Source organism: Aythya marila (genome assembly GCF_965140915.1).
Source record: "Aythya marila genome assembly, chromosome: 8".
Taxonomy (NCBI): Eukaryota; Metazoa; Chordata; class Aves; order Anseriformes; family Anatidae; genus Aythya; species Aythya marila.
Window position 1 is genome coordinate 27,417,360 of NC_139049.1, and position 23,609 is coordinate 27,440,968.

The 23,609-nt window shown below is 40.4% G+C and overlaps 2 protein-coding genes across 4 annotated transcripts; both read right to left on the reverse strand.

Annotated features, from left to right (window-relative positions):
* Positions 1-940: 940 nt before the first annotated feature.
* On the reverse strand, positions 941-17,971 carry NDC1 (NDC1 transmembrane nucleoporin). Its single transcript, XM_082766449.1, has 18 exons — positions 17,851-17,971; positions 17,644-17,764; positions 16,883-16,984; positions 16,517-16,691; positions 15,886-16,024; positions 14,423-14,531; positions 12,897-12,948; positions 12,125-12,257; positions 10,042-10,134; positions 8,700-8,781; positions 7,643-7,798; positions 6,290-6,544; positions 6,040-6,158; positions 5,738-5,788; positions 4,529-4,592; positions 3,422-3,522; positions 2,279-2,439; positions 941-1,194 (listed from the first exon to the last, which is right to left on the reverse strand). Exons 1-18 carry the CDS (start codon positions 17,899-17,901, stop codon positions 1,131-1,133), a joined length of 2,028 nt encoding a protein of 675 aa, XP_082622575.1. The 5' UTR covers positions 17,902-17,971; the 3' UTR covers positions 941-1,130.
* A 369-nt stretch (positions 17,972-18,340) lies between these two features.
* On the reverse strand, positions 18,341-23,351 carry YIPF1 (Yip1 domain family member 1). 3 transcript variants are annotated; one of them, XM_082766477.1, is made up of 9 exons: positions 23,201-23,351; positions 22,927-23,090; positions 22,424-22,504; positions 22,221-22,308; positions 21,997-22,113; positions 20,836-21,002; positions 20,206-20,388; positions 19,145-19,236; positions 18,341-18,570 (listed from the first exon to the last, which is right to left on the reverse strand). In XM_082766477.1, exons 1-8 carry the CDS (start codon positions 23,229-23,231, stop codon positions 19,150-19,152), a joined length of 918 nt encoding a protein of 305 aa, XP_082622603.1. In that variant the 5' UTR covers positions 23,232-23,351; the 3' UTR covers positions 18,341-18,570; positions 19,145-19,149. The 3 variants fall into 3 exon arrangements, with proteins under 3 accessions (XP_082622603.1, XP_082622601.1, XP_082622602.1); XM_082766475.1 differs by having other exon boundaries at positions 18,341-18,637; XM_082766476.1 differs by having other exon boundaries at positions 18,341-18,725.
* Between the last annotated feature and the right edge of the window lie 258 nt (positions 23,352-23,609).

The window sequence follows — 23,609 nt, forward strand, 5'->3', positions numbered from 1 at the left end:
GCAAAAGAGCAAATTATTTAATAACCAGACGGGCAGAGGTTTTGACGTAAGTCAAATCTGTGGTACAAGTAAACCTTGGGGAAAACTTTAAAAAACTTTGTGTCTAACCCGAAATATAATGAAAGGCTGGCCAGCCCCGTATGGTGTTTGCTGTAAGCCACCCCAAAAGGAATATAGTGGATATTAGAACTATATTCTTTTCACTACCAACTCAGCCTTGAGATACAACTACTGCAGCTACCTCTCAGCACTTCATATTCCATACAAGTTTTGTGTAAACATCACAGAAACCGGAGTCAGTTTAAAAATAGAATCGTTCCCTTTCAAACAACTTTGTCAGGTTTGCTTATGAATACGGTTTAAAAATGCTTTTAAAAAATCTTATTTCTCATCAGAAGCTACCAATAATGTATATTCTTTTTGAGATATCTGGGTATGTTGTCACAATATCACTACTTGGAGTTTTACCACATAGAGTAATGTTTCCTGGATGTTTCAGGGTAGATCAGAACTTAGTTTTCTAGGTCACCTTAGAGATAAAATCCAAGCTGATAGCTTCAAGTAGTATTTGTGCGTTAACAATGCTTTTCTGCACAACCATTTTGCCCAGAAGGAGTATTTCCATCTGACAGAAGAGAAGGATGTTTTATTCCTTGACACATCTGTTCCCTATCCTTAAAGTACATCCTTCATCTGCACTAAACGTACTATCAGCTGAATTTATGAAACACTCAGGCACATTAAGTACCTGTAAATCGCTACTCAGCCCTTTATCAAGAAAGAATAGGAAAAGAAGGCAAGGGGAGAGGGACAGTGAGGGATCTGACTGGCAAAGTAACTGACAATCTCAAACATCACAGTCTTACATGAAATAAGAGCTGACACACTGACACTCTCACCTGTATTATATGTGAGATATTAAAAGAAGGCAAGATGAATTTTAAAACATTTTATTGTACAAAAGACGAACCGATCCAAGACTGAAACATTTTCTACAACTTTAAGAGTTTTATTCTGCAACTCGTGCTTCTACGTGCTTTTCCAAAAAGCCACGATAAAACAGCTCAGTAGTTCCACCTTCTTCTTACCAAGAGTATTGAACCAACTGTAGCTGTATCAAAATCTGTTGTTTATTCTTTGTATTCCAAGAACTGCTGAAGTCTTTTCTTATGTTCTGGAGACACTTGCACTGCACTAAAAAAGAAAACACAGAACATAAGGTTTTACATTAAATTAATACACCACAAAATAAAACCTCAAGCCAAAACTAAGTATACATTGAAATAAACAACTACACTTGAGCTGAAATTTAGAAAACCCAGCTGTATGAAAAAACCACGTTCCAAGAAAAAGAAACAAAGGTAGATATTAATAATTAAAAGTGTCAGTTCTTAACCCCAACAGCTTTCACTACTGAAAGACACTTGTCCTCAGAAACCTCATCCATTTCTTTAGCCATGTAAATCACGGAATCATATACTGACAGAACATCCTGAATTGGAAGGGAACCACAAGGATCATTCATCTCCTGGCTCCACAAAGGACGACTTAAAATTAAACCATGCATCTGAGAGCGTTGTCCAAATGCTTCTTGAACTCCAGCAGGCTTGAAGCCTTTTCCAGTGCCCAAATGGCCCCTTGATGAATAAACCTTTTCCTAATATCCAATATGAACTTTCTGTGATTCAGCTTCATGAGCAATTGTTTACCTTGCAAGAATCATTTAAGAAAGAATCTCTCAAAAATGATCTCTCCCATACATCTAGTGCTTCCAAACTGAGTGACGTTTCATCCCCACAGAGATGGGCAGGTTCTGAAGGATGTTTCAGTCCCACATATTTAGGCCAAGTCTAAGAGTCTGCCTACTGTGACAGCAGCTGAATCAGACAACCAAGAAGGGTGGGAATTTGATTATTTGGGGGCTCCACAGGTTTCTTAGAATTCTCTCCCCGCTAAACAGATATTTGTCTCTAGCTGATTTACTTTCTTTTCAACAGCTACAATTTATTAAATGAGTGGTATTCATGAACCACATCTAAAGAGTTCATGAAAAAAATCACTAAACATCTGCCCAGAAATCTTTGGTGAAATTTCTAACATGGAACATATATCTATGCAGTAATTTTGTAAGGTTGACCAAGCCAAAAAGTACTAGAACACCATGTCAGAATAATGTCCTAAAGGGATTCTTGCACAAATATCCATTTTTTTTTAGGTTCTACAGTAAGGTTTAACTGAACTAAATTTAGCAAGCAAGGAATCATGAAGCAGTTCTTACTTTAAGTGTTCTCCAAAGACAGTAGTTATCCGGTACAGCGCTGTTTTCAGAGATGCTCTAAGTGCAAATCTTAGCGTTTTGTAAGATGTGTCCACCAGACTTCCCGAGATCCTGGGAGGTTTGCTGGAAACATGAGGCAGTTTGAAGTGTCTGTCTACAACCTAATTGAGAAAAAAACATAGATGAGCTTATTTCATCTGTTTAATTACTTTATAACAGAACTAGCAACATGTCTATGTTAAATAAAGAACAAAAAAAGAAGCACGAGTTCAGAAATTCACTAAGATATGCATCTAGGATCAAGCTTTGTATTTAAGACCTTTCATTTCTAGGCCATCAATATGAGCACAGAAACATGCTCTGTGAAATAAGAGTCTCTGATTATGAGTCTTAAAAGCTAAGCACAGCACACACACTGCAGTACAAAACCATTGCTGTTCTTTATTATATGTTTCCTTACAAAAAAAAAAAAAAAAAAAAAAAAAAAAAGTTGCATTCCCCTTTCCTTCCCCCCAGTGCTGGATCTTGGAATAAATGACTTACACCAAAGAGCTTCAATAACCTCAACATTCTTTCCAAGAATCTCCTCCATTAAGGAAGTATAAAATGTGTATTCCAATAAGACATGCATGCCTTGAAAACACATCTGTTTGTTTTTTTTAATACTCCTTTCCAAACCTCGATAATTTGAGCAATTTCAGTAATGCCTTAGTGTTAGTAGAGAAACACCACGCTGATCTTATCTCCTGTAATTTGCAGTATCTCCAAATGCTCCGGGTTGCACAAGGAATTGTGTACAGCAACTAAAGATGAAGCCCTAACTATGCTTAAAATATAGTAAGTTTGCTGCATCCCTGAAACAAGGTTTAACTGAACACTTTGCACCACTTATTTTTAAGTGAACAATTCCAGTAAAAAAAAAAAATGTGGCTTCTACATTTCATAAATCTAACGAGGTTTTTATTCATCTGTTCCATATTGAGCATAGTGGCTACTAGCTGTTTTGTTTAGGTTAACTGCAGATGAGAAGCCGTTTATGGCAGTGACAACTTTAATGTTATGATTGGTCAAATATAAAATTAACAAAACTCCTTCTCCTGTAATAAACTTGTTCAGTGGTAAGGAACAGTTAATGGTTCTCGCCTCCTGAAGCGTCAGTAGAGTATTCAGGATAGCTGGCAGTGTCGTTTGAACAACTCCAAATTGGTCTTCTGTAAAGGAAGCTGCTACCAGATGAGACAGACCTTTGGGGAGAGAAAAAAAGTTCATTATAATTACAGGACTCTCAACCTGCGAACCATTTACAAAAATCACATTTTTGCCTGAAGATTCTATTAATGTGGTGGAATTCTTAAGACTACAGGCAAGTAACAGGCACCTCAGCTTTGACTTGCTTCAGGACTAAATCAGACACTGGTTTGATGGCTGTACAGTTGCTTGAGATTAATAAATGAAGTGATATGGTAAATAAGAAATTTTAAAAGAGGATTGGCTCCCTTTGTACTCCTCTAATCGGAACTGTACCTGACATCAGCCAAAAGACAAAACCTGTTTCACAATCCCAGCTATACAGAAACATTTCTGGATCATTTAGTTTTCTGTTCAGCTTGTACAAGAACTTTACTACTCTGAAGGGAAATCTGGATTTAGCTTCCCCTTCTTGGTTTATTACTTTATCATATTTTTTAAATTGTACAGCCTAGCCCCTTGGCCCCTGTTACAACACAGATAGCACTTCCCACTCATTTGTGAAGCTGTAGGTATTATTCTCATCCGAGAACTGTATTTCTTGGCTCATCACCTTCAGTCTGGCACAGCCTGTCTTATCTGCCCATAAAACATCTAACCTAGGAAGCTGATCAATGTTTGCACAGTCTAATACTATAAAAGATTCCATAAACACTGGTGTTTGCTCTTGACTTTGAAACAAACAAGAAAATCCTGTTGTGCAACCGCATACTCACTGTTATTTTAAGTCTCTCTGGACTATCTCTTCCCAATTATTTTTTAATTTATTACTTAAGTGCCTCCATCACTCCCTCCCCCCACTCTCTGTGATTAACAAGAGAAAAATTCAGACCCTTTTTACAGAAGGTTTAATTCCTAAAAACATCGTAAGTTTATTACTGAAACTAATGTAAAAGAGATTCATGTTGGAGAGAAGCAACAGAAATCAAGTTCAGGAATTGCTACCAAAGCTCTACAGAACAAACTAAAGGTGCAGAAAAGCTGGGAACAGAAACTGCTTACCTTCCAACGCCCAGATGTGCATTTGGGCATCGGAGAAAACAGCTTGGATGGAAGCCTCTGGATGCTGAGAAGAAAGCAAAGCATTCTGAGTGCAGTGTCACCAACATGGCAGGTTTCAATTAAGGTATTAGACATTTGACAGGGTCACCTCCCTCAGAAAAGATCCGCAAGGCTAACAAACTTTCAGGAACGCATAGAAAAATCTGATCTTTCAATAAATCAGTTTTTTTGTGGCAGGAGCTGCCCACAAAACAATAGCTACAAATTGGAACTACCAAAAAAAAATTAAAGCATATTAGCTAACAAGCTTCCAAGGGCTAAATAAGCAATATAACCCCTCCATTCCTATTGCATGGTCTTATTTGATTTAGTCTCCATTTCAATCTAACTGATCAGAAAACACTGCTGTACACGTAAGCATGAGTCATTCTCACATGCACAGAAAAAATCTGCATATAAAAATATGAGCTTTGCTTGCAGGAAACATTTACAACTATGAAAAACAAAGATCTACTGTAGAGGAGAGTGCTTCTGTAAAACTTAACTGAATCTTGTTCAATTATGTGAAGAGCAATGCTCATTTGTTTTTCTGCATAAATGCTATGCAGGTTTAGTTTAAGCTCTCCAGTGCACCTGAAAGGCAGTAGTTAGGTTAGTACGACTATTTCAAAATGAGAAATTCCCAATATTCCACAAAAATAAAATTAACTGACGGAAAGAAATTAACTGGATTCTAACTTTAACTAGAGGCCATACCATCTAACAATTAGCATACAGAAACAATCGCATTTTTATGTTCTCACTTGTGTTTTACTACACAATACTTTAAGCAAAGTGCAGTTTATAAACAGCCTAGTTTAAACAAGTATTTGGATTATTTTATGCGTGTATAGAATGCCTACTGCAGTAGGAATCAGTCACAGAATCATTCAGGTTGGAAAAGGCCCCTAAGATCATCTAGCCCAACCTTTAACCTACTACTGACAAGTCCACCACTAAACTGAGCCACTCCACTATTTCCCCTCGTCGTAGCACTTGGTGTGTGAATCTCACAGTAAAAACAACAGTGTACATATGGAAAGCCTTAAATTAAAAAGATATCATTTTATAATCATTGCTACGTGTAAGAAGCACAATGACAAAGCAGATCCCATCTGCTTGTTCATTTATAGACCATGCTGCTCAGTCACAAAACAAGCCCATGACTACCTTGCTGAAGAAATACATTATCAGCGCTCGTCTTGACAAGAAGTTTTTTATCTGAAAAGAAACAGAAGATTAAAAATATTGCATTTATCTGAAGGTATGCACAGTTGGACCTCCTCAACTCTACTATTTTTTTCCATAGTAAAAAAGAATTGGGTGTGGGGGGAAAGGTTTTTTTATTAAGTTATATAAGATAATTAGAGAAGGAAGTGTTCATTCAAAAAAAATGAAAAGTTCTTTCAGCAGAGGGAACACCTAAGCTGTGCTGGCTGTAACTTATATCTGTGCTGCAACTCTTACTCTACCTGTTCTTGCTTGTTCTGAAGCCATGTGTAAATAAAGCTGGGCTGTACCGCCTCACTGCCAACTCTTGCAAGAGAGACCACTGGGAAGGATTCGTGGTGGGAACCATTCATTTGCAGACCTACAAGAGAAATGCAGTTTCTTCAAAAAAGCAGTTGCTGTCACTTTAGTCCTAAAGAGATACATCTGTACTGACATTTGCTATAGCTATGACTAGAAGGCTAAGGACAAGTGGAGTGGAAAAGTGTCTACCTGATCCTGATGTCCACAGCTTTGGTCCCCTTCTCATAACATGAGGACTTTGGACTGATCCGTGCCAAGGTGAGTTTAAATCCAGAATTCCCACCTTGGAGGTTAAAGCAGGTGAACTGAAAGGAGAGCCGATATCAGACCCAGGTGATGTCTTTGAAGGTATTAGGGGCGATTTAACCAGGGATGCCATGGAGGCTCTGTGAATGACGTTAGATCTCTGTGACTGGAATGGCATGTCTTCTGTCACCGCAGCTCCTGACAACACAAACACACTGCGTGTAAACAAACAGGCTGGCTCGTGTGCAATAGGTAATGGGTCTGCTATTTGATTGCTATTTCAACAGCTTCTGTATTGTCAGAATTTTCATTAACAGACATTGTTCCCACTGTGGTCTTGCAAAGTAGTAAAAATCAACATGAGTATGAAGCATTTTAAAAGTTCATCAGTTAAGGGAGAAGATCTTTCTGGACCTCCCCCCCATTGTTAACTAGCACTACTATGTGCTGGTGTGTATCAACGTAAAGTGTACTTTTAGTATTAAGTACCAGAAAACAAAGCTGCTTAAGGACAATGTCTACATAAGAATGCCAATTCTTCCTGATTCTGCTTGGTGAGTTAGAAAGACACGTCAGTGTCAAATTCCAAGGCAACAGCAGCACTAGAAGAAATCCATCTCTGACGTGCCAACAATTCCCTGCTGCTCCCAGGACAGGAGCATACTTGTGTCCCAGGCACTGACTGCTACGGGATTCGGTTACCTGGCAGCTCTCGTGCTAACACAGCTCTGCTGCCAGGAACGATGCCTGAGTCCGTCATGTGAAACACCCCAAATGCCTGCCAACCGCACACAGCTCACTCAGGTCAAACTGGCTTTTCTTTCACTACCGTGATACTCGGTAAATTGCATGAACATATTCAAAGTCCCTATAACAACAAAACAAAGAGCAATTTTACCATCTTAAACTAATCACAAGAACAGCCACACAAATTATAAACCTTTCTTGGCAAGACTGAAGTTCTCCCTGTACTAGGCTCAACCACTTACTTGAATTGCGATAGTTACTTTCTTAATTAACGCAAGTGTGGAAAAATACACTGTATTGAACACGTCGCACAAAGCAAACCAAGCAAGCATGCTCTTTCAAAGTTCTCCATTTATTCTGGGGTTATTGCAACAAGAATAATTGAAATGAAACTGTGGGTGGGAAGTGTTTGTTTTTATTGTTTCATTTATTTGCAGAAAACCCCACTACTCATTTTTCCATATAATTTAATTCCCATTAACATACCTATGTGTAATGCATAGGTATTTCCATGCTTTATAAACTCTTACGAGCATCTCCTCACAATACCTGGAGTCTGTGGAAGTACTTTCATCTCTCCTGCTTGCTGTTTTGCTCTCCCATTTGCTGCTGCAGCTTCCTGCTGTGCGATCAGCCGCTGGGTCAGATCGGTTAGAAGACTCAAACACTCCCTTGATATTGCAGTCCAGTTGTGAGGGTGCCCACCTAGCAGTATGCAGACAAAATGAAATGCAGTAGGCATGTTTGATCCTGATGTTCATCACTGCATCTATTCTGACAGTGCACATTTGCTCTCAACTTAAGCTTCAAAGACCATAGCACCATTCAATTTCTGAAAAGCCACAGTGTTTTCACTGTGACCATTTATTTATACTGAAAGGAAAATGAAAACACGGACAGATTCTACTCCCTGTCAATGAGTAACTCTAAAGAAGACTTCGGCAAAACCCATTAAGCAAGTGGAAAATGCAGGCAGTTTGGCCCATCAGATTTGAAATCTGCCAAACAACTAAAATGAACCAAGTGATACCAATGGTGATGGTAAACAATTCTGAAGTAGTGCAAACATCAGAATTCCTGATGAGGTGCCATAAAGTTTTTGAAGTCTTTTAGGCAGTTTCACTTGCCCTTCTCTGCCCTATCTTTGTATATAGCAAGAGGCTTGTGTACTAATTAGAATCATAGCCATTGTTTGCTTTCAAAACTCCAGTGGTGACTCATTATTTATGCTCAATTTAATCTCACATCTGACCATTAGGCTTACATACACATCTGTTAGATTACTCAGTTTAGACTATTTGATTGGTGATGTCAAGAGGACCCTGCTTTCAATACTTTAAGACCTGTGTTTCCTCATGGCTGTCATTTAAATCAAACAACAGGGACCGATATTTATTGAGTTTAGTAGATGAAACAATATGAATACAGGTAATTAAGCATTCTTTTGGAACAAGCATCAGAGAAATGCTTTTACTTATGAGGTCTTCCAGCTTACATAGCATACATCATAGCATTCAAAAAAAAAGACTAGTCAAAGCATCAACTAGCATTAAAAAAAAAAAAAAAAAAAAAAAAAGAATCAACATGAGAGCGCTTTTGTAATTACCTGGCTGACTAAGGCTAAAGACTTCCTGCCGTCGAACGGGGGAATACTGGGAAAGCAGCATCAAGTCTTGTAAGGCTAAGAACTGCAAAGGAAAACGTTTTAGTTCACACAAAGTCCAAGTGGGTTCCTTAAAAACTGTAGTTCCACAAACAAATACAATCGCTAATGGAGACAAAGTTTACAAAGACTAAAACCAGCACAGTGACAAGAAAAAAAGAGGCAGCAAAGGACTGTCATGTCCCTGGAACCACTTTGGATGGAGCTACTGAATAGAGCTTCAGAGAACTTTACCGTTCTTTAAAAATGACCTACCACACTATTTTTTTTTTAATTTTTTTTTTTAATCTTAACAGCTAACAACGCAGACAGAAGGAGCTCAGAAGTCTGAAGACAGAACAGCTTTAGCAAGCCAGAGCTCAGCTGCAGCGTGCCATACAGTACAAAACCTAATACTGCTTTCTTCATGTAATTAAGTAGTTAACGCGGCAGTCCAATGACAGCCAGATTTCTCTCACTATGCAAGACCCAATTATAAGCTAGACACTTCAGTAACTGCTGAGATTATAAAGTAGACTGTGCTGTGCTGAATTCTTCCCCACAGATCCTTTGATAACACAAAGCTTAAAACAGAATTCAAACGAATTGCAGCTTATTATACCTTTAGTTTTATCACAGATCCATATAATCATTAAGTATGGAACTTCCACGTGCAGAATATTACCTTCATTTATGTGATGCTTCTTACATGAGGTCAATTTTATTTAATTATAACCAATAAATTTGATTAATGTCTACCACAGACAGACCAAAATTCTTCTCCTTTACTCACAGATTTCAGTTGTTTTTGTATTACTGTCTTTTCAGAAAAAAAATCTCAATTCCCAACAGAAATATGGAAATAATTTTTAATTTCAAGAGAGATCACATGTTAGAACTCAAACGTAAGCAGTAGGGGCAAAACGTTAGAAGTGTACAAAGCTATGACAAAATTCCTGTTTACTTGACAGAGACCCAAAGCTGAAAAAATTAAAACAAAAAAATATATTTTTTTTTAACCTTTTGTATTATCATCAGTTCAAACTAGCACATTTGTTGCAGACAAATACATCTCACCTCTAATTAAAGTAGTCTGTCTTTTAGTCTGGCTAAAAGTAGTACAGCATAGTGAGCACCAGCAGATGTCACTACTAACCAAGTTTTCACCAAGTGAAACTGCCTTGTTGAGTGTTAAAGAACTAAGAACTGGTGCCGCAGTTAAAGTAACTGCTACACAGAAGATCACAGTTTCACAATCACCTTCCTAGCACACATCTGTCCAGGAAGATGGTGGAAGACCACTTACCTTTATAATCAGGGGAGGGTTGCTGTTTAAGATTTTAGGCAGGCACTGGTCTGTCTCCTCAGCAAAAGTTGGCTGAACAGGAAAATGATGTGTCTGAATATAAACATCAGAAGCTGTGTTATTCAGAGCAAAACGTAAGGAAAAAAGTTTATGAAACACCACACCTGAGCCGCTACTTGTTAGAGGAATGATGAACTACAAAAGCACATACACAATTGCTTCAACTTCCTGTAAAATAGCTTTGAAACTTAACAGAAACAGCAAGAAAAGAAGTCTACTCTTTACATTTAAAACCGCAGTCTTAGAAAATCCAACTATATTTATCTTCAAATACCTTCCACGTATCCATATAGTTAGGTGCATCATATTGCTACAACAGTACTCTAGAATACATGTCTGGGGAAAAAAAAAAATCTAGTAACACCACACACAGAAACAAGACAAATCTACACTATACATCTGTCTTGTATAGTGTAACCAATATGCTGAAAACCAGAGGGGTTTCCTCATCAAATAATGAAAGACTTTACAGTTCCTCTCTTACACTGTTTCACTGATACACTAAGAAATTCTTAGCCATGACATCCACATTCTGTGATTTGACAAATTAGTTTCTGATCTTGCAGCTACATTGTTTAAAATGTAAAGTACAGTGCTTAAAAGTTTTATCAAATATTTCATCTTTTTAATACTACTAAACATGAACGAGTTTGGGCACAGATTACCTGTCTGTCCCACGTCACTGAACTTGTATTACAGACCATTGTTTTTTCTCCTCTTCCCTTTCCAACTACAAAATGGAAATTTATAATAGCAATTGCTTTCAAAGGGTTAATAAAGTGATTTTGCGTAGAACTGATCTAAGTTTACACCTTTACTGCCTTTTCAGTTAACACACTGCAACCATTTGCAAACAGCTCTGGAAGTGTTTTCAGCTAATCAAAAATTTCAGGCGAGTCAGCTTATCTTTTGTTCAACAGTCAAAAGGGCAACATCCATTTTATACCTTCACAACTGGATGCTTCTTTTCTTTTCCATACTTTTGTAACTGATACAATAATTAATGACTTACAACGTCCACTGGCACTTCAACTATTATCCTCTGAAACAGGTTGTTCACACATCAGAGCTTCTGTTCAGCTGTCTACAGATTCTGACATCATTATAGCAGTTATGCTTGACTTGTTGGTAATTTTTCCATGTATAATCACAACATATAGTTTTTTCCACATATAATCACAACAGAGACCTTTTAAAATTAAAGCTAATACTCCAAGAAGCACTGTGTAACCTTTCATCCCTTAAGAGTGCTTCATACAGTACGTTGGCCAGGGATTTAAACTTCTCTAGTTTTCCAACTGATACGCAGTTTAAGGAAGTTTTCAAAAAAAAAATCCAAGTTAGATGAACACATTTTCCTCTATTCTTACAAAGAAATACCTGGGTTAGCCAAATATCAAAACCCCAATTCTCTGCTGGCAAGACTTTCTCCTCACCCCACTACCCCCCATCACCATCTGATTTATTTTTAATAAGATTCATTATATATTTAAATGATCTTTTTTTAGCCATATTAATTTGTAACAATGATTGAATGAAAAAGCAAAAATGTATTAATTCCCAAGATTGCTTGAAGTCTATTTTAATACTGCGGCCTGAATTCTATTAACATGTCTCTGCTTAGGAGAACTGTGGATTTTGATGGCTTGTTGAAATTTGACATTTCCAGAGCTTAGCTCAGAGAACACTGACATCATTTTCTTCTCTTTTCTATTGAGAAATTGGATTGAGAGTTATGTGTTTCCTGGATATATTATCTTCCCATGTAACCTGCAGCTGTTTGTCACAAGTCTTTGGATAGGCTCACACTCAAATACAAAATCACGGCATGGGAACATATGCAGAGACCAAGCTAACAAGTTCTGCCAGGCGTTAAAGGGCCCTGTGCTGGCACAGCATCCTGACACCCAAAGAGGACAAAGAACATGGGGCAGTTTCTATGAAGTACAAAGATACTTCTTTGAAAAAAAGAGTATCTGTGAAGCACTGTATTATACCTTCGGCATTGTCACCACATACTAACCTCTGTAGCATAGATCTTGAAGAGTAACCAGGCAATGTACCAGGTAATCAGGAGAAATGCACCACATAACCAGGTATGGTAGAACAAAGAGAGGTCCAGTAAGCCACTCAGAGTGTCAAGGGGATGCAATTTACTGCAGAGAAAACATCGAGAAGATACAAATATTTTTATTACGGAAGACAGCTATAGTAACCTGTATTCTTGCAATTGATGCTATTGTAGTTGCCTTTTTCTTTTCCTCCAAAAAGTTTCTTAAAGATGCTATGGGATCCCATTTCTTTAATTTTTCAGTAACTGATTAAATTAAACTAAAATTACTGAAATTAAGGAAAAATTAATACTAAAGTATTAATGGCCACAGTCACTTAAGGTACTAAGAGCTCCAGCTTCCCCATTTTAAGAGAAATGATAGCCAAATTTAAAATGCAAATATGCTAAAAATACACAGAAGCAGATAAAACACATGTGAGATTGGGAGAGATCAGCCTCTTTTAGGTTTATGAAAATAAAGATTATCAAAGAGGATCTCTTAACGACCATCTGTAAGATGATTCCTGCTGGGGGGTGGGTTGGCTTTCTTTGGATTTATTTCAGAAGCTTCCAGTGCTCCCCAAGTTCTGCACTGGGAAGTGAGGAACAGAATCCTACTAAACACAAAAAAAAAAAAAAAAAGTTGCAAAGAAAAACCAAGTTGCTACGCTGGACTACTCTAGGAAAGGGAGCTGTTGGCAATATTCTCCTGTAAGTGCTGTAAGCACAATGTGTTACCCACCTGTCTATGTGAAGATCCATTGTGGTACTTATCCATACTTTTGGGATATAACCTAGGGGAGAAAAAATACAAAACAACAAAAACAGAACACTGAAACAAGTAAAACACTGACAAACGTACACAAACAGGCCAAAAAAAAGATCAAAGTAGAATGCATGTATAGAGACAGAATGGCCTCGTAACATGTGTGCACTAGACAACAATCTGCCTTTGGGTTTTCTTTGTTTTGTTTTTCTAAAAAATAGGAACAAGAGAATGAGACAAGGCTTCGGGACAGCAAATTTACAGTGAGATGTAGATCTTATTTCGAGTTTTCTTGCTAGCTTCTCAGCAGTGGAATTATTTCTGTTTCTTCCCTAACAAAAGAGGGCTAACATTAATTAATACTAATTCTCACCACAGCTCAGGCAGCAGCAGAGTGCTTTTAAGAGAGTGGAAATTGATAGAAATGCACTATAATTGTAATTTACCCCCAACGTAAATATAATGGAAACAATTCTAGCATACTTTTACATTATTTAGGACTATAACTACAACCATAACAAAAAAAAAAAAAAAAGATTTTTAGGATGTCCAGCCCAATCATCCCCATTAGCATAGATTATTCACTATAATTTTAAAGAATAAATTTTGGACTCAGAAGGGAGGCATATTGCTTTTTTTCTCCCCAGGTTTCTCCCAATAATAAAAAATGTATTTAGAAATAGAACAAAAGCGCTAATTTTTGCTTTAAAATAGTAAAAACATACATTGAAGTCATAGCCACTGCCCGTATGTCGGGTTCAGCTTTAAGACTGCATTCCCAACACCAGGCAATGGAAGGAGCAGGCCAAGGCATGGAGATATTTATCCATGTTATAGAAAATTTAGGAATATTTAAAGAAAAAAGGGAATATAAATTACAGTTGAAAACAAAATTTTTCATTCGCACTTTGGGATCTTTTTGAGTATTTTCAGGTCTATGATCTTTTTGACACAGATCAGGACAGACACAAAAACAGCAGCCAGGTTTTCAAACGCAGACCTGTAAAATGCTCGCTGGTTAGTTTGGTAGCTCTGTGCGAGTTATTTCACAGCTGCCTGTAGTGAGCCTTCCCTCACTGAAGAGACCAACCAGAGACAATCCTCTGGAGGAAGACCAATGTTTCAGCACAGTGTCCAAAACCACAGATTTTCAGGCTAGAAAATTACTGTTCCCCACTGTCTTCATGGAATACTGTCACATTCTTACAGTGTTACCAACTAGATAAGAAATCCTTACAGAAGGTGCTAATCTCCTTGGAGAAGAAACATTTCTCAGATACTAAACAAAATTCTAAGATGCTTTAAGAATTAATACTAGTGTATGAGCACTGTGCCTTTTCTCACCATTTTAGAGAGCTGTTACATCTCTTTGCTTAAATAAGCCTCTATACCTGCAGCAAGCTACTTGAGGGGCTGAAAAATAGCATAAAATGCCTGCCTGAAATACTCAGTTTTCAAAAATACAGGAATTAAAAAAAATTAGAGAACTTAGGAATCCTTACCAAAAAAGTAATATGCGACACAGAAGTTTCTGACCAAATACAGCGATTCCGCACAACTGTGTTTAACGAGGAGAGGCAAAGATCTTCTGAAACGTAAGTACTTGTATTGCTAAAAACAAAAACATTAGTTTAATATTCTGCATTCACAACAAGGCAATGAAACGGTAAAAAAAAAAAAAAAAAAAAAAAAAAAAAAAAGACACTGTACTTAAACACTCGCAGTCTAGACAATTTTTTTAAAAATAGGTTAAGGCAATGCTAAGCACTACTTATTCTCCCAGGCTATTTCTGTCATTTTATAATTTTCTCTAGTTTTCATCCCTTTCCTTGTAGCAGTATGAAAACAAAGGATAGGGAAAAAGTGGCTGTATACAATGGGAAACAATTTAAAAAGCTGCCTAATGCAAAACAAAAAACAGGGACATTTCATCTGCTAGATTTCAGGTTAGATAAACAAGTGTTCCATTAAAACACCGGGAAAATTCAGATATCTGAGTTATGTTGTCAGTAATCCTCCAAGCAGCAACAGCGGTGTAATACTGATGCCTTTCTCCGTGCAAACAAATTGCATCTTTCCAAAAGAACAAAGCAACCTGTCTGACACTGTATGTAAACAAAGCAAAAGCAATTTTATTTTTTATTCAGCTAAGCTGCATTTACAGAAAAAAGAAATAATATTTGAATAATACAATTCTAAAAAATACTAACTAGAGCCATCACCAAAATGATGCTCGGTGTGCTGACAAACCAAATGGTTACAGATTGACTAAAACGTGTTCCACCAGTACAACCAACCTTGTTTAAAGGCACATTTTGCCAAATTGGTTGGACTGTAAATCTAGGAATCATGCAAAGTTAGCGGCTGCTGGGACTACATGAACAGAAGAAATATTTCTGAGCTGATGTTTCACAAGCGCAGTGAGAAGTTTTCACTTCTCCCTGGTAAGATTTCAGAACTGCTAGAGGCACCTCTGAAGGAATTAATGCAATTCCTGTTTCATAGCAGCACACACATGAAATAGCTTTGGATGTTGAGTTTTAAGCAAAATTCTATATGCTCTTTAGACTTTAAATTACATCTGATTTATTTTTTTTTTTAATACTCATGATTTGCAGCTTTTAGGTGACCCTTATTGTCAAATCCTGAAGTTAATGATCAGTTTGTGGATATTCTCTGTTTTCAGCAGCTCACTTTCCGCAGTGATCAACCTTAATCAGCTTTCAACACACAACAGAGGGGCTCTGTCAGTCTGGATTTCTATGTTCATTTGAAAGGTGCTGAGCAGGAAGAAGGAAGGTGAACACCACTGGCATCTGAAGCTATGTGAGTACACGCTTCATCTATTAGTGAAAGTTTGCCGACAGCTGGTCCAGCCATATTTAAAAAAAAAGAAAAAAAACAAGGCTTTTTTTGTCAGTTTCACTTAGACATGTCTTTCTGCAAAGGTGTTTAAATCTCTTACCTGTATAATTGGAAATGGCAAATAATTCATATTGTTAATAAGATACAAGAGGCTGTAACTGTATCCAATGAAAGCTCCAGAAAGCAGAAAAAAGAGGTGATACTCATTTAGGCACATCTGAGGAACAGCATTTTCTGGGCTAAAATAGAGAAGTTAATATTAAATCAAACCTTAAAAAATAAGTAGTAATTCTAATCTTCAGAAGTTTGAATCAGAAGTTCAATTTTACTCTCCTGATCAGTACACATGATGATATCTCAGTAAGTTTTTTTTTTCCTAAAGTAAAACTCCCACTACCTAATTTTGTAATTTATGTACAAGGATGTTTCTTATATTTAGTACATCACATCAACCAGAAGACTGAGAATCAGTTCAAATAACCATTCTGTCATTGTTCAACTTTCCATTAACAGTTCCAGCAATTCCGTTTTTCTGGCCCGGTTATCTCTCTACGCATCACAATATTTATAATAAAAGTTAGGCAGCAGCCTATTTTAAAGGACATCAACAAATGATTTGCTCTTTTTTGATAGCACTCAAATTTTAGCCTTCTATTTAAATAAAGGCCATCAGTAAATGCACTTTACAACATAAATTCTTTGCATAATTTACCCTTAACACTCACGATTACCTTTCTGAAGGTGTGCAGGGCACAGCAAGAAACTGGAACTTCCCTTTTGTCATAACCGCAGCGCACCAAGCAACCAGCATTCCCATTACAGCATGAACAGCTGAATGGATAACTTGCTGAGGATGAATAATTTTTCCTATCAGCGCTAATCGGGAGCACGGTATCGATGGCACAACTGTAAATAAAAGCCAAAAGTGAATTTTCAGTGGTTACTGATAAAAATACTGATAAAAATAGCTTCTCCCTACATTAATTTATAAAGAAATCTGTCAGTGCTAAGTACACTGAATGTAAACGCAAATCCCTTAAACGGCCATCCCTTTTAAGGCAGATTTTATAGCGAGTTCAGCAATGTGTACAACCCACCTGCATAGAATTCAACGTTGAAGATGCTTATTACTAGTATCACCACAGACATGAGGAGGATACAAAAGATGACGTACGAAGTATACAAATCATTGAAGGAATCTAAAATAAGAAGAAAACAATTATGGCTCAGAAAATTGCAGTAACAAAGCAGTGACATTAACAGACATTTAACAGAGTGAAGGAAGATACACACCAGGAAGATAAGAAACTCCTGACAAAGTGATATTTTTTTAGATGTCTTTCAGGCCTTTATATTTTCAAAGGGGAAAAGAAATCAAGTCTCTCTGCCTCAAGCAACTCACTGCTCACAGGTATCAAACTTCCAGCTAAATACTTCCCTTAATTTTATGGGCGTACACTGGAGGGAGAGAGTCCCCCACATTGAACATGGTCTTTTGGGAATTCCACTTGAAATTCAAAGCATTATGATGAGAGGAACCCGAAGTTCTTCATGGAAGGAGCAGTTGCCCATGGGGGAAAGGGGAAGTGCATTCAAGTACTCAAAGCAGAGGGCTGCTTCTATCACCTCATGTTTTTTCTCTGAAGGATATACTTGCTTGTTATCGCTACCTAGAGAAAGCCACGGCTCTGGTGGTTGTAAGTAACACAGAAGTTTACATCTCAAAGCCTGCACAACACTTAGCAACGCACAAAGAGGGGCAAGGCAATGCCAAGCAGCCCCTACTCATCGTGAGACCGAGCCCAACACAGAGACAGGACAAAACCCACAGAGGAGCTGTGGTGCCCGTGCCACCCACCGGCGATCCAGCGCAGCGGGCGGAGCGGCTGCGCGCGGCCGAGCAGCACGAAGGCGGCGGTGCAGGCGGGCAGCAGCAGCACGGACCAGGCGACGGCGGCCGCCAGCCTCCAGCCCAGCACCTGCGGGAGGCAAAACAGCGTCAGGGGGTCGAGGGGGTGCGGCGGGACCGGGTGGGGGGCAAGGAGGGGGTCGGGGCCGCGCTCACCTGGCGGAGCAGCGCCCGCTGCCGGCACGAGGCCGCCGCCGCCGCCTCCATGGCCGGGCCCGGCCGCCCGCGCCGCCGTTCGAAGCGGCCGCCGCCCACTTCCGCTGAGCGCTGAGGCGGCTTCCGGTGCGAGGCACGCCGGGAAATGAGCGGGAAAGCGGCCGCTAGGGGGGGAGCGCGCCCAGGTGTAAGGGGGAGAGGGGGCGGGGAGGACTACAAGGCCCAGCATGCACCGCGCGCCGGAGGGGTAGGGGGCGGGGCGGGCTCCGCCTGAGGCGGGGAAAGACCCCGGGGGGGGGAGGGGCACCTGTGGGGAGTCTGAGGTGCCCGCCGACCCAAACCAGCCCCTTTTTCAGAATTTTAAGTTTTTTAAAACATTTTTGACAGTAACACGTGTCAAAAACGGTATTTTTGTGTCCCCATAGGTACACAGAAAGAGGAAGTTGGCACGCAGGAGGAAAGATTCTCACACTGACCCACACAAATAAAATCGTGTCACGGCTTTTAATGATCGTTTTTGTCTGGCATAGATATTTATTTAAATCTAACATAACTTCTACTTAGGGAATACTCTGGTTTTTCACGTATATGCTTCTGGTGTGCTCGCGGAGGCCTGGCCGTGGCTTGTCTCCTGGACTCGCCCCCCGTCATCGCCTCCATCCCACGGGATTTGGGATTTGTCTCCCTCCGGCAGCGCGCCCGGCCAGCAGGGAGCTGAGGCTGAAACCATGCCAAAGGAGGAATGCAGAATGCAGACTGGGTGTACGGCTCAGCCACAGCGTCAGCCCTGCGCAGAGAGCACACCCATGTCCCTGTACACACAGCTGCTGCTCCAAAATACCACGTCACAGACACCACGGGGGAAACACTGCTTCCTTCCAGCATTAAAAGCAAAGGGGAACGCAAATATAATTGATTTTTGCTTAAGTTTGACCTCCAGAATTAAATTCTAATAAATACTTATTAGAAAGGACTAAAGGCCACTTTTGAAATGACCTGAGGGATAGAGAACGTTATCTAAATACATGTTATTTAAACATTTCTTTGTCAAGAGTAAGCCTTAAATGAAAGAAAGGTAATTTGTCATTGTTCCTCAGTCTTTCACATTTTTATGGCTATATTTTAACATTACAACTGGAAGAAAAGCTAATAAATGTTATTTATATGTGGATGCCATTTGGCAGAATCCAGCTGTTAAACCCTTTTCTGGAAAGAGTTTCAAAATATCTGTGTCCCTAACCAGAGGATAATGTTTTCAAGTGGTTACAGAAGAAATCTGAGATTTGAACCTTACCTTATTTACTGAGCTTTTATTAGTGTTGTTCCGTTGTGAGCAGGGACAATAGGTGCAGAAAAATCCACTTCAGGGGCATCAAAGAAGTAAGCCTAAGTTATTGAAGAGAGGAAAAAAAAAAAAAAAAAAAAAAAAAAAAGACCATTTAGAAGGAAACACAGCGCTGCCTCACCAACCCCCATTCACACTTTCCACATCCACTGTTCACAGGGTGCTAACACAGAAATGAAACAAAAGACTTCAATTGTTTCTAAGTGTTTTTGTCAGATTAGAAATATTCAAAATAGTACTCCAAACAGGACTTTTAAATGTAACAGCAGCCAGCACTTAGCTTCTCAAGGCCTTTGAAATGATCTGTACTGGAAGAGACAGGACTGCAGAAATTTACTTGACTGTTTGCTGATTAACAGATGAAGCTCCAGGCAACCTATAGGAACAGGAACTCCCAGCTGACTCCTGTGTTTTGCCCTCTTCCTGCATGCTGAGCAAATTTATCTATTCTGGAAACTGAAGTGGGGTCAGAACTAAAGCCAGTACCGTATCATTCCGCTTAGCGCAACAAGGAGACAAAACATAATTTAAGTCCTTGACATTATGCATTTCAGTAGCATCATGGTCTTCTGCTTTCAAAATGCTGATTTACTAAGTTCTGGCAAGTTTGTATTTTTATATATTAAACTCATAAGCACACACTATAAACAGAGCATTTAATCATTTTAAAGGATTAACTAAGCATAGTATTTGTTGGAATACGCTGTCACTGGATACAACAAAGATTAATGCTTTGCTGACACTACAATGAATTCCAGATAAAAATTCTGTTCTGTGAGTAACTGTGTTTTAAATCTATCTTCATTATTGTTTGTTATTGGCACTGTCAGTCGGATTGGCATACATTTTTGAAATAATGAGAGATTTTCCTTTGGAGCCTTTTCAAAGGTACTTCTTGTTTCTTGATTAAAAAAGACTTTCTAGCAACGAGCCAGCCCCTCCCTCCCTGCACCGTACCATGTTGCAAGCCCCAGGTAATAGCGGGTTAAAGAGGAAAGGCAGTGCTATACCAAACAGCCGACGGACAGCAGGGCGTGGAGCAGAATAATGGCCCCCACAGTCGCCAGCGCAATCCTCCGGTTGTCATCTCTGACGGCAGGCCAGAAGGTCATCACCAAAACAGACCCCGAAAGGCACAGGGAGAACATCACCAGGACCCAGCGCACCACTTTTTGTGGAATAATCCATAAAATCTGCAAGGGAGGAAAACAACCGTCAAATAGACTGTGTGAAACAATGATTCATTTATTGAATGCATTGTTCTCTGACATTTCACCACGTCCAGACAATTTGTGCACAAATTAACTCAAGCTTTATTTGAGGAATGAACAATGCTAATAGCAGCCACAGAAGCAAGAAGCTTTACTGGCACGCATGACAAGTTCACATCCCCTGAGTTATCCCTTACTTGGATTTGCTGCCTCTGGGGAAATGACCTGCCCCAGACTTTTTGGGACCACTTGATGCTAGACAAGCTTGAACAAAAAGCTTTGTTTTAGCCAAGCTAGATGAGCAAAATTTGTCCATTCCCCAAGACTTTGACTAATATGAACAATCTTGTAAGAAATAGCCCTGTTTTTAAACCAGGACGTTTTTTCAGGGCATGTAATGTAGGGACACGCTCCTTAGGCCATACGTACCGCTGTGGGGATATAAACGAAGAGGGAGTAGCCATATACACACACTATCTCCAGGAATGAGTACGAGACGATGTTCATAACTTTACTGTTCCTCCACATCAGAAACCCCCAGAGAGCAAGGGGAACAAGCCAAGCGTATGCAAAAATTGTTGTTGCTGCTATGGACACTGGAAACATGTCAAAAGATTTAACATTGTATTAGAATACAAGCCAGAATCAAATGTATGAAGCATTCAGCATGAAAACTAGAAAGCTGCTTTTGAAATTACTTTCAAAAGGTAAAGCATAAATTTATTAATAAATTGAGAATTCTGCATTTATAACCACTTCATACCAACTATTTTGCCAGCATTTCAAATTATTTTAGAAGTAAAGAGTTCAGAAACTGTTCTATTGTCATTTTCAATTTATTTATTATACTTGGGTGTAAAATGCTATCATTTTCAGTGTGAAAATAAGAGCCACATAGGAAAGAAAATCTTTCTTAGAAGTTGAAATTCAGCTACTGACAGATACTGAAAAGTGAGAGCAGAATGCAGACATGCTGCAGGTTCATGCCCTCAATGCTAAATTTTGCTAAAAAAAAAAATTGAGAGAACACGGCCACGAGTGTCAAATCTACTCAAGTAGTTTCCCAGCAGACATCTATGTTCTGCAGGGACAGCAGTCTCCTTCAAGCTATAAGAACAGGCAAATGTAATTGGCTTCTGAGTCTGACTTCACTGGAGCACGCATCAGTTGGGCTTAGTGCTCAGTCTTCCAGAAAGTAACCACTTCCAGCCCTCGATAGGTGATGTGAGTAAAAACCCAACTCAGTCATTTCCTTTCTGAGGCCTGCAGGCTCCCGGGTGTCCACGGGCCCACGAAGGCATCTACAAAAGCACCACAGTGGCCACTGCTGGACACACGCACTAAAGCTAGAAAAATAACTATTCTAATTATTCCTGGCTGCTCTGCTAAAACTTTACTTTGCAGCTACTTTATGCTTCCCAGGAGCGGGGGTCTGCCAGTTACAGCCCACTTTAAGGACTTCTTTAACATGTCTAAAAATTTAAAGAAAGCAGTAAGTCAAAGCTATGGCCAGTTTTTCACATCACTGCACTAGCACATTAAAACAAACAAGCAAACACACAAAAAACCCTCAGGACTGTACTTACAAACCTTTTCTGAACTCGGGCACATAGTGGTACGTCGGCTTGCCCAGATGGATGAAGAAGTTTGAGAGATTGCCACTGACAGCAATGGCAAAGACAAGCGTGGTGCATATCCAAAAGGGACCTTAAAAGGAAACACAAGTTCAGTAAGAAAATAAGGCAGAATAATTGTAAAACAATACAACTCCAAATGTTTAGTGCAGAAGAGAATGCCTCACACCCCATACCTACCATAGAGGTCGGGATTGCTGCGGATATACAGCCTTACAAAGTTCCTCCCTGGTACTGGAAAAACAGAACCCTTGATTCGGTCCAGGACCTATGAAAACACACAGATTTGTCTGACTGAAAATGTGGAAAATGGAAAAATCCTCAGTGTCTGGATAAGGCATGACTCAGATAACAGTTCTCATCCTCTGATGAGGAGCATTAACCTGGTAAGTGTCCACATCGAAGAATGTCTGGTAGTACTCAAACGTCCAGAACGGGGCACTTTTCTTCTGTCCCGCAAGCAGCTTCATGGTGCAAAAAAGAAACGTGGAAAACGTTACAAGCACGCAATTTATGCATTCGTGGTTTGTTTACACAGTAGTTAAATGACCATAAATGACATCATTTATAGCACAGGCCTCCTTCCGTGTCACAAGCTCCCTGACTGACAGCTGCGCTAGCGGAGCCTTCAGACAAACCCTGGGTGTTTCAAAGCTTCCTGCTCTCCTGGCGGAGCCACCACCCCCAGAACTGACAGAGACACCGCGCTGGGCTTTCAGCTGCTGCTGTGCCAGTTAGTGAGCACATCTGCTTGGCTCAAATCACCGCGATTTATCCATGGATAAATGGATAGGAGAGGCTGCGACAGCTGAAGAGCCCAGGCACGTAAGGCAGCAGGGCTTTAAATCACCCGGCACAAACCCCTCCGGACACGCTCAGCCCTCACCTCCGTTTTATCCGAGTCATCGGTGCCCAGCAGCTCGTCGTCCTCCTCCCTGCCGGGCTCCTGCTGCCGGCCGCGCTGGCTCTTGGTGCCGTCGGCGGGCTCCTCGATGCTGATGGTGGTGGCGTCGGGGTTGGCCGCCAGCAGGCTGGCCGCGTCGGCGAACTCTGCGAGCACAGCGCGGGCCGGGCAGGGCGGTGAGAGGCTGCCCCCACCCGGCCCCACCCGGCCCGGCCCCGCTCCCCAGGCCGCGGGTTGGGCTCCCGCCGCCCCTCACCTGGGAACTGGAGCCCGTCCGCAGCCGCCATGCAGCCCCCGCCGAGCCGCCGCCCGGCCCGCAGCCGCCGCTCTGAGTGCTTAAAGGGGCCGCGCACGCCGCGCCCCGCCGGCCAATGGGAGGCCGCGCTGCTCGCCTCTCCTCCCCCGCCCCTCGCGCTCCGGAGGAGGCTCGCGGCGTAGCGCTGCGCGGCGGCCAATCGGAGGCGCCTCGGCGCTTCCTGTTCCGGCTCCGCCCGCGCCGTTAAAGGGCCCGCGACCCTGCCCCGAGGGGCGGATGGAAGGCGGGGCTGGAGCCTGTAAACGTGGGGTTATGGGGTGGGACATAAAAAGTGCCTGCTGGCGGGCGTCTTACGGGTATATACACACAGCTTAACGTGCTTCTGTAGGTGTAATGCCCCTTTATGTGT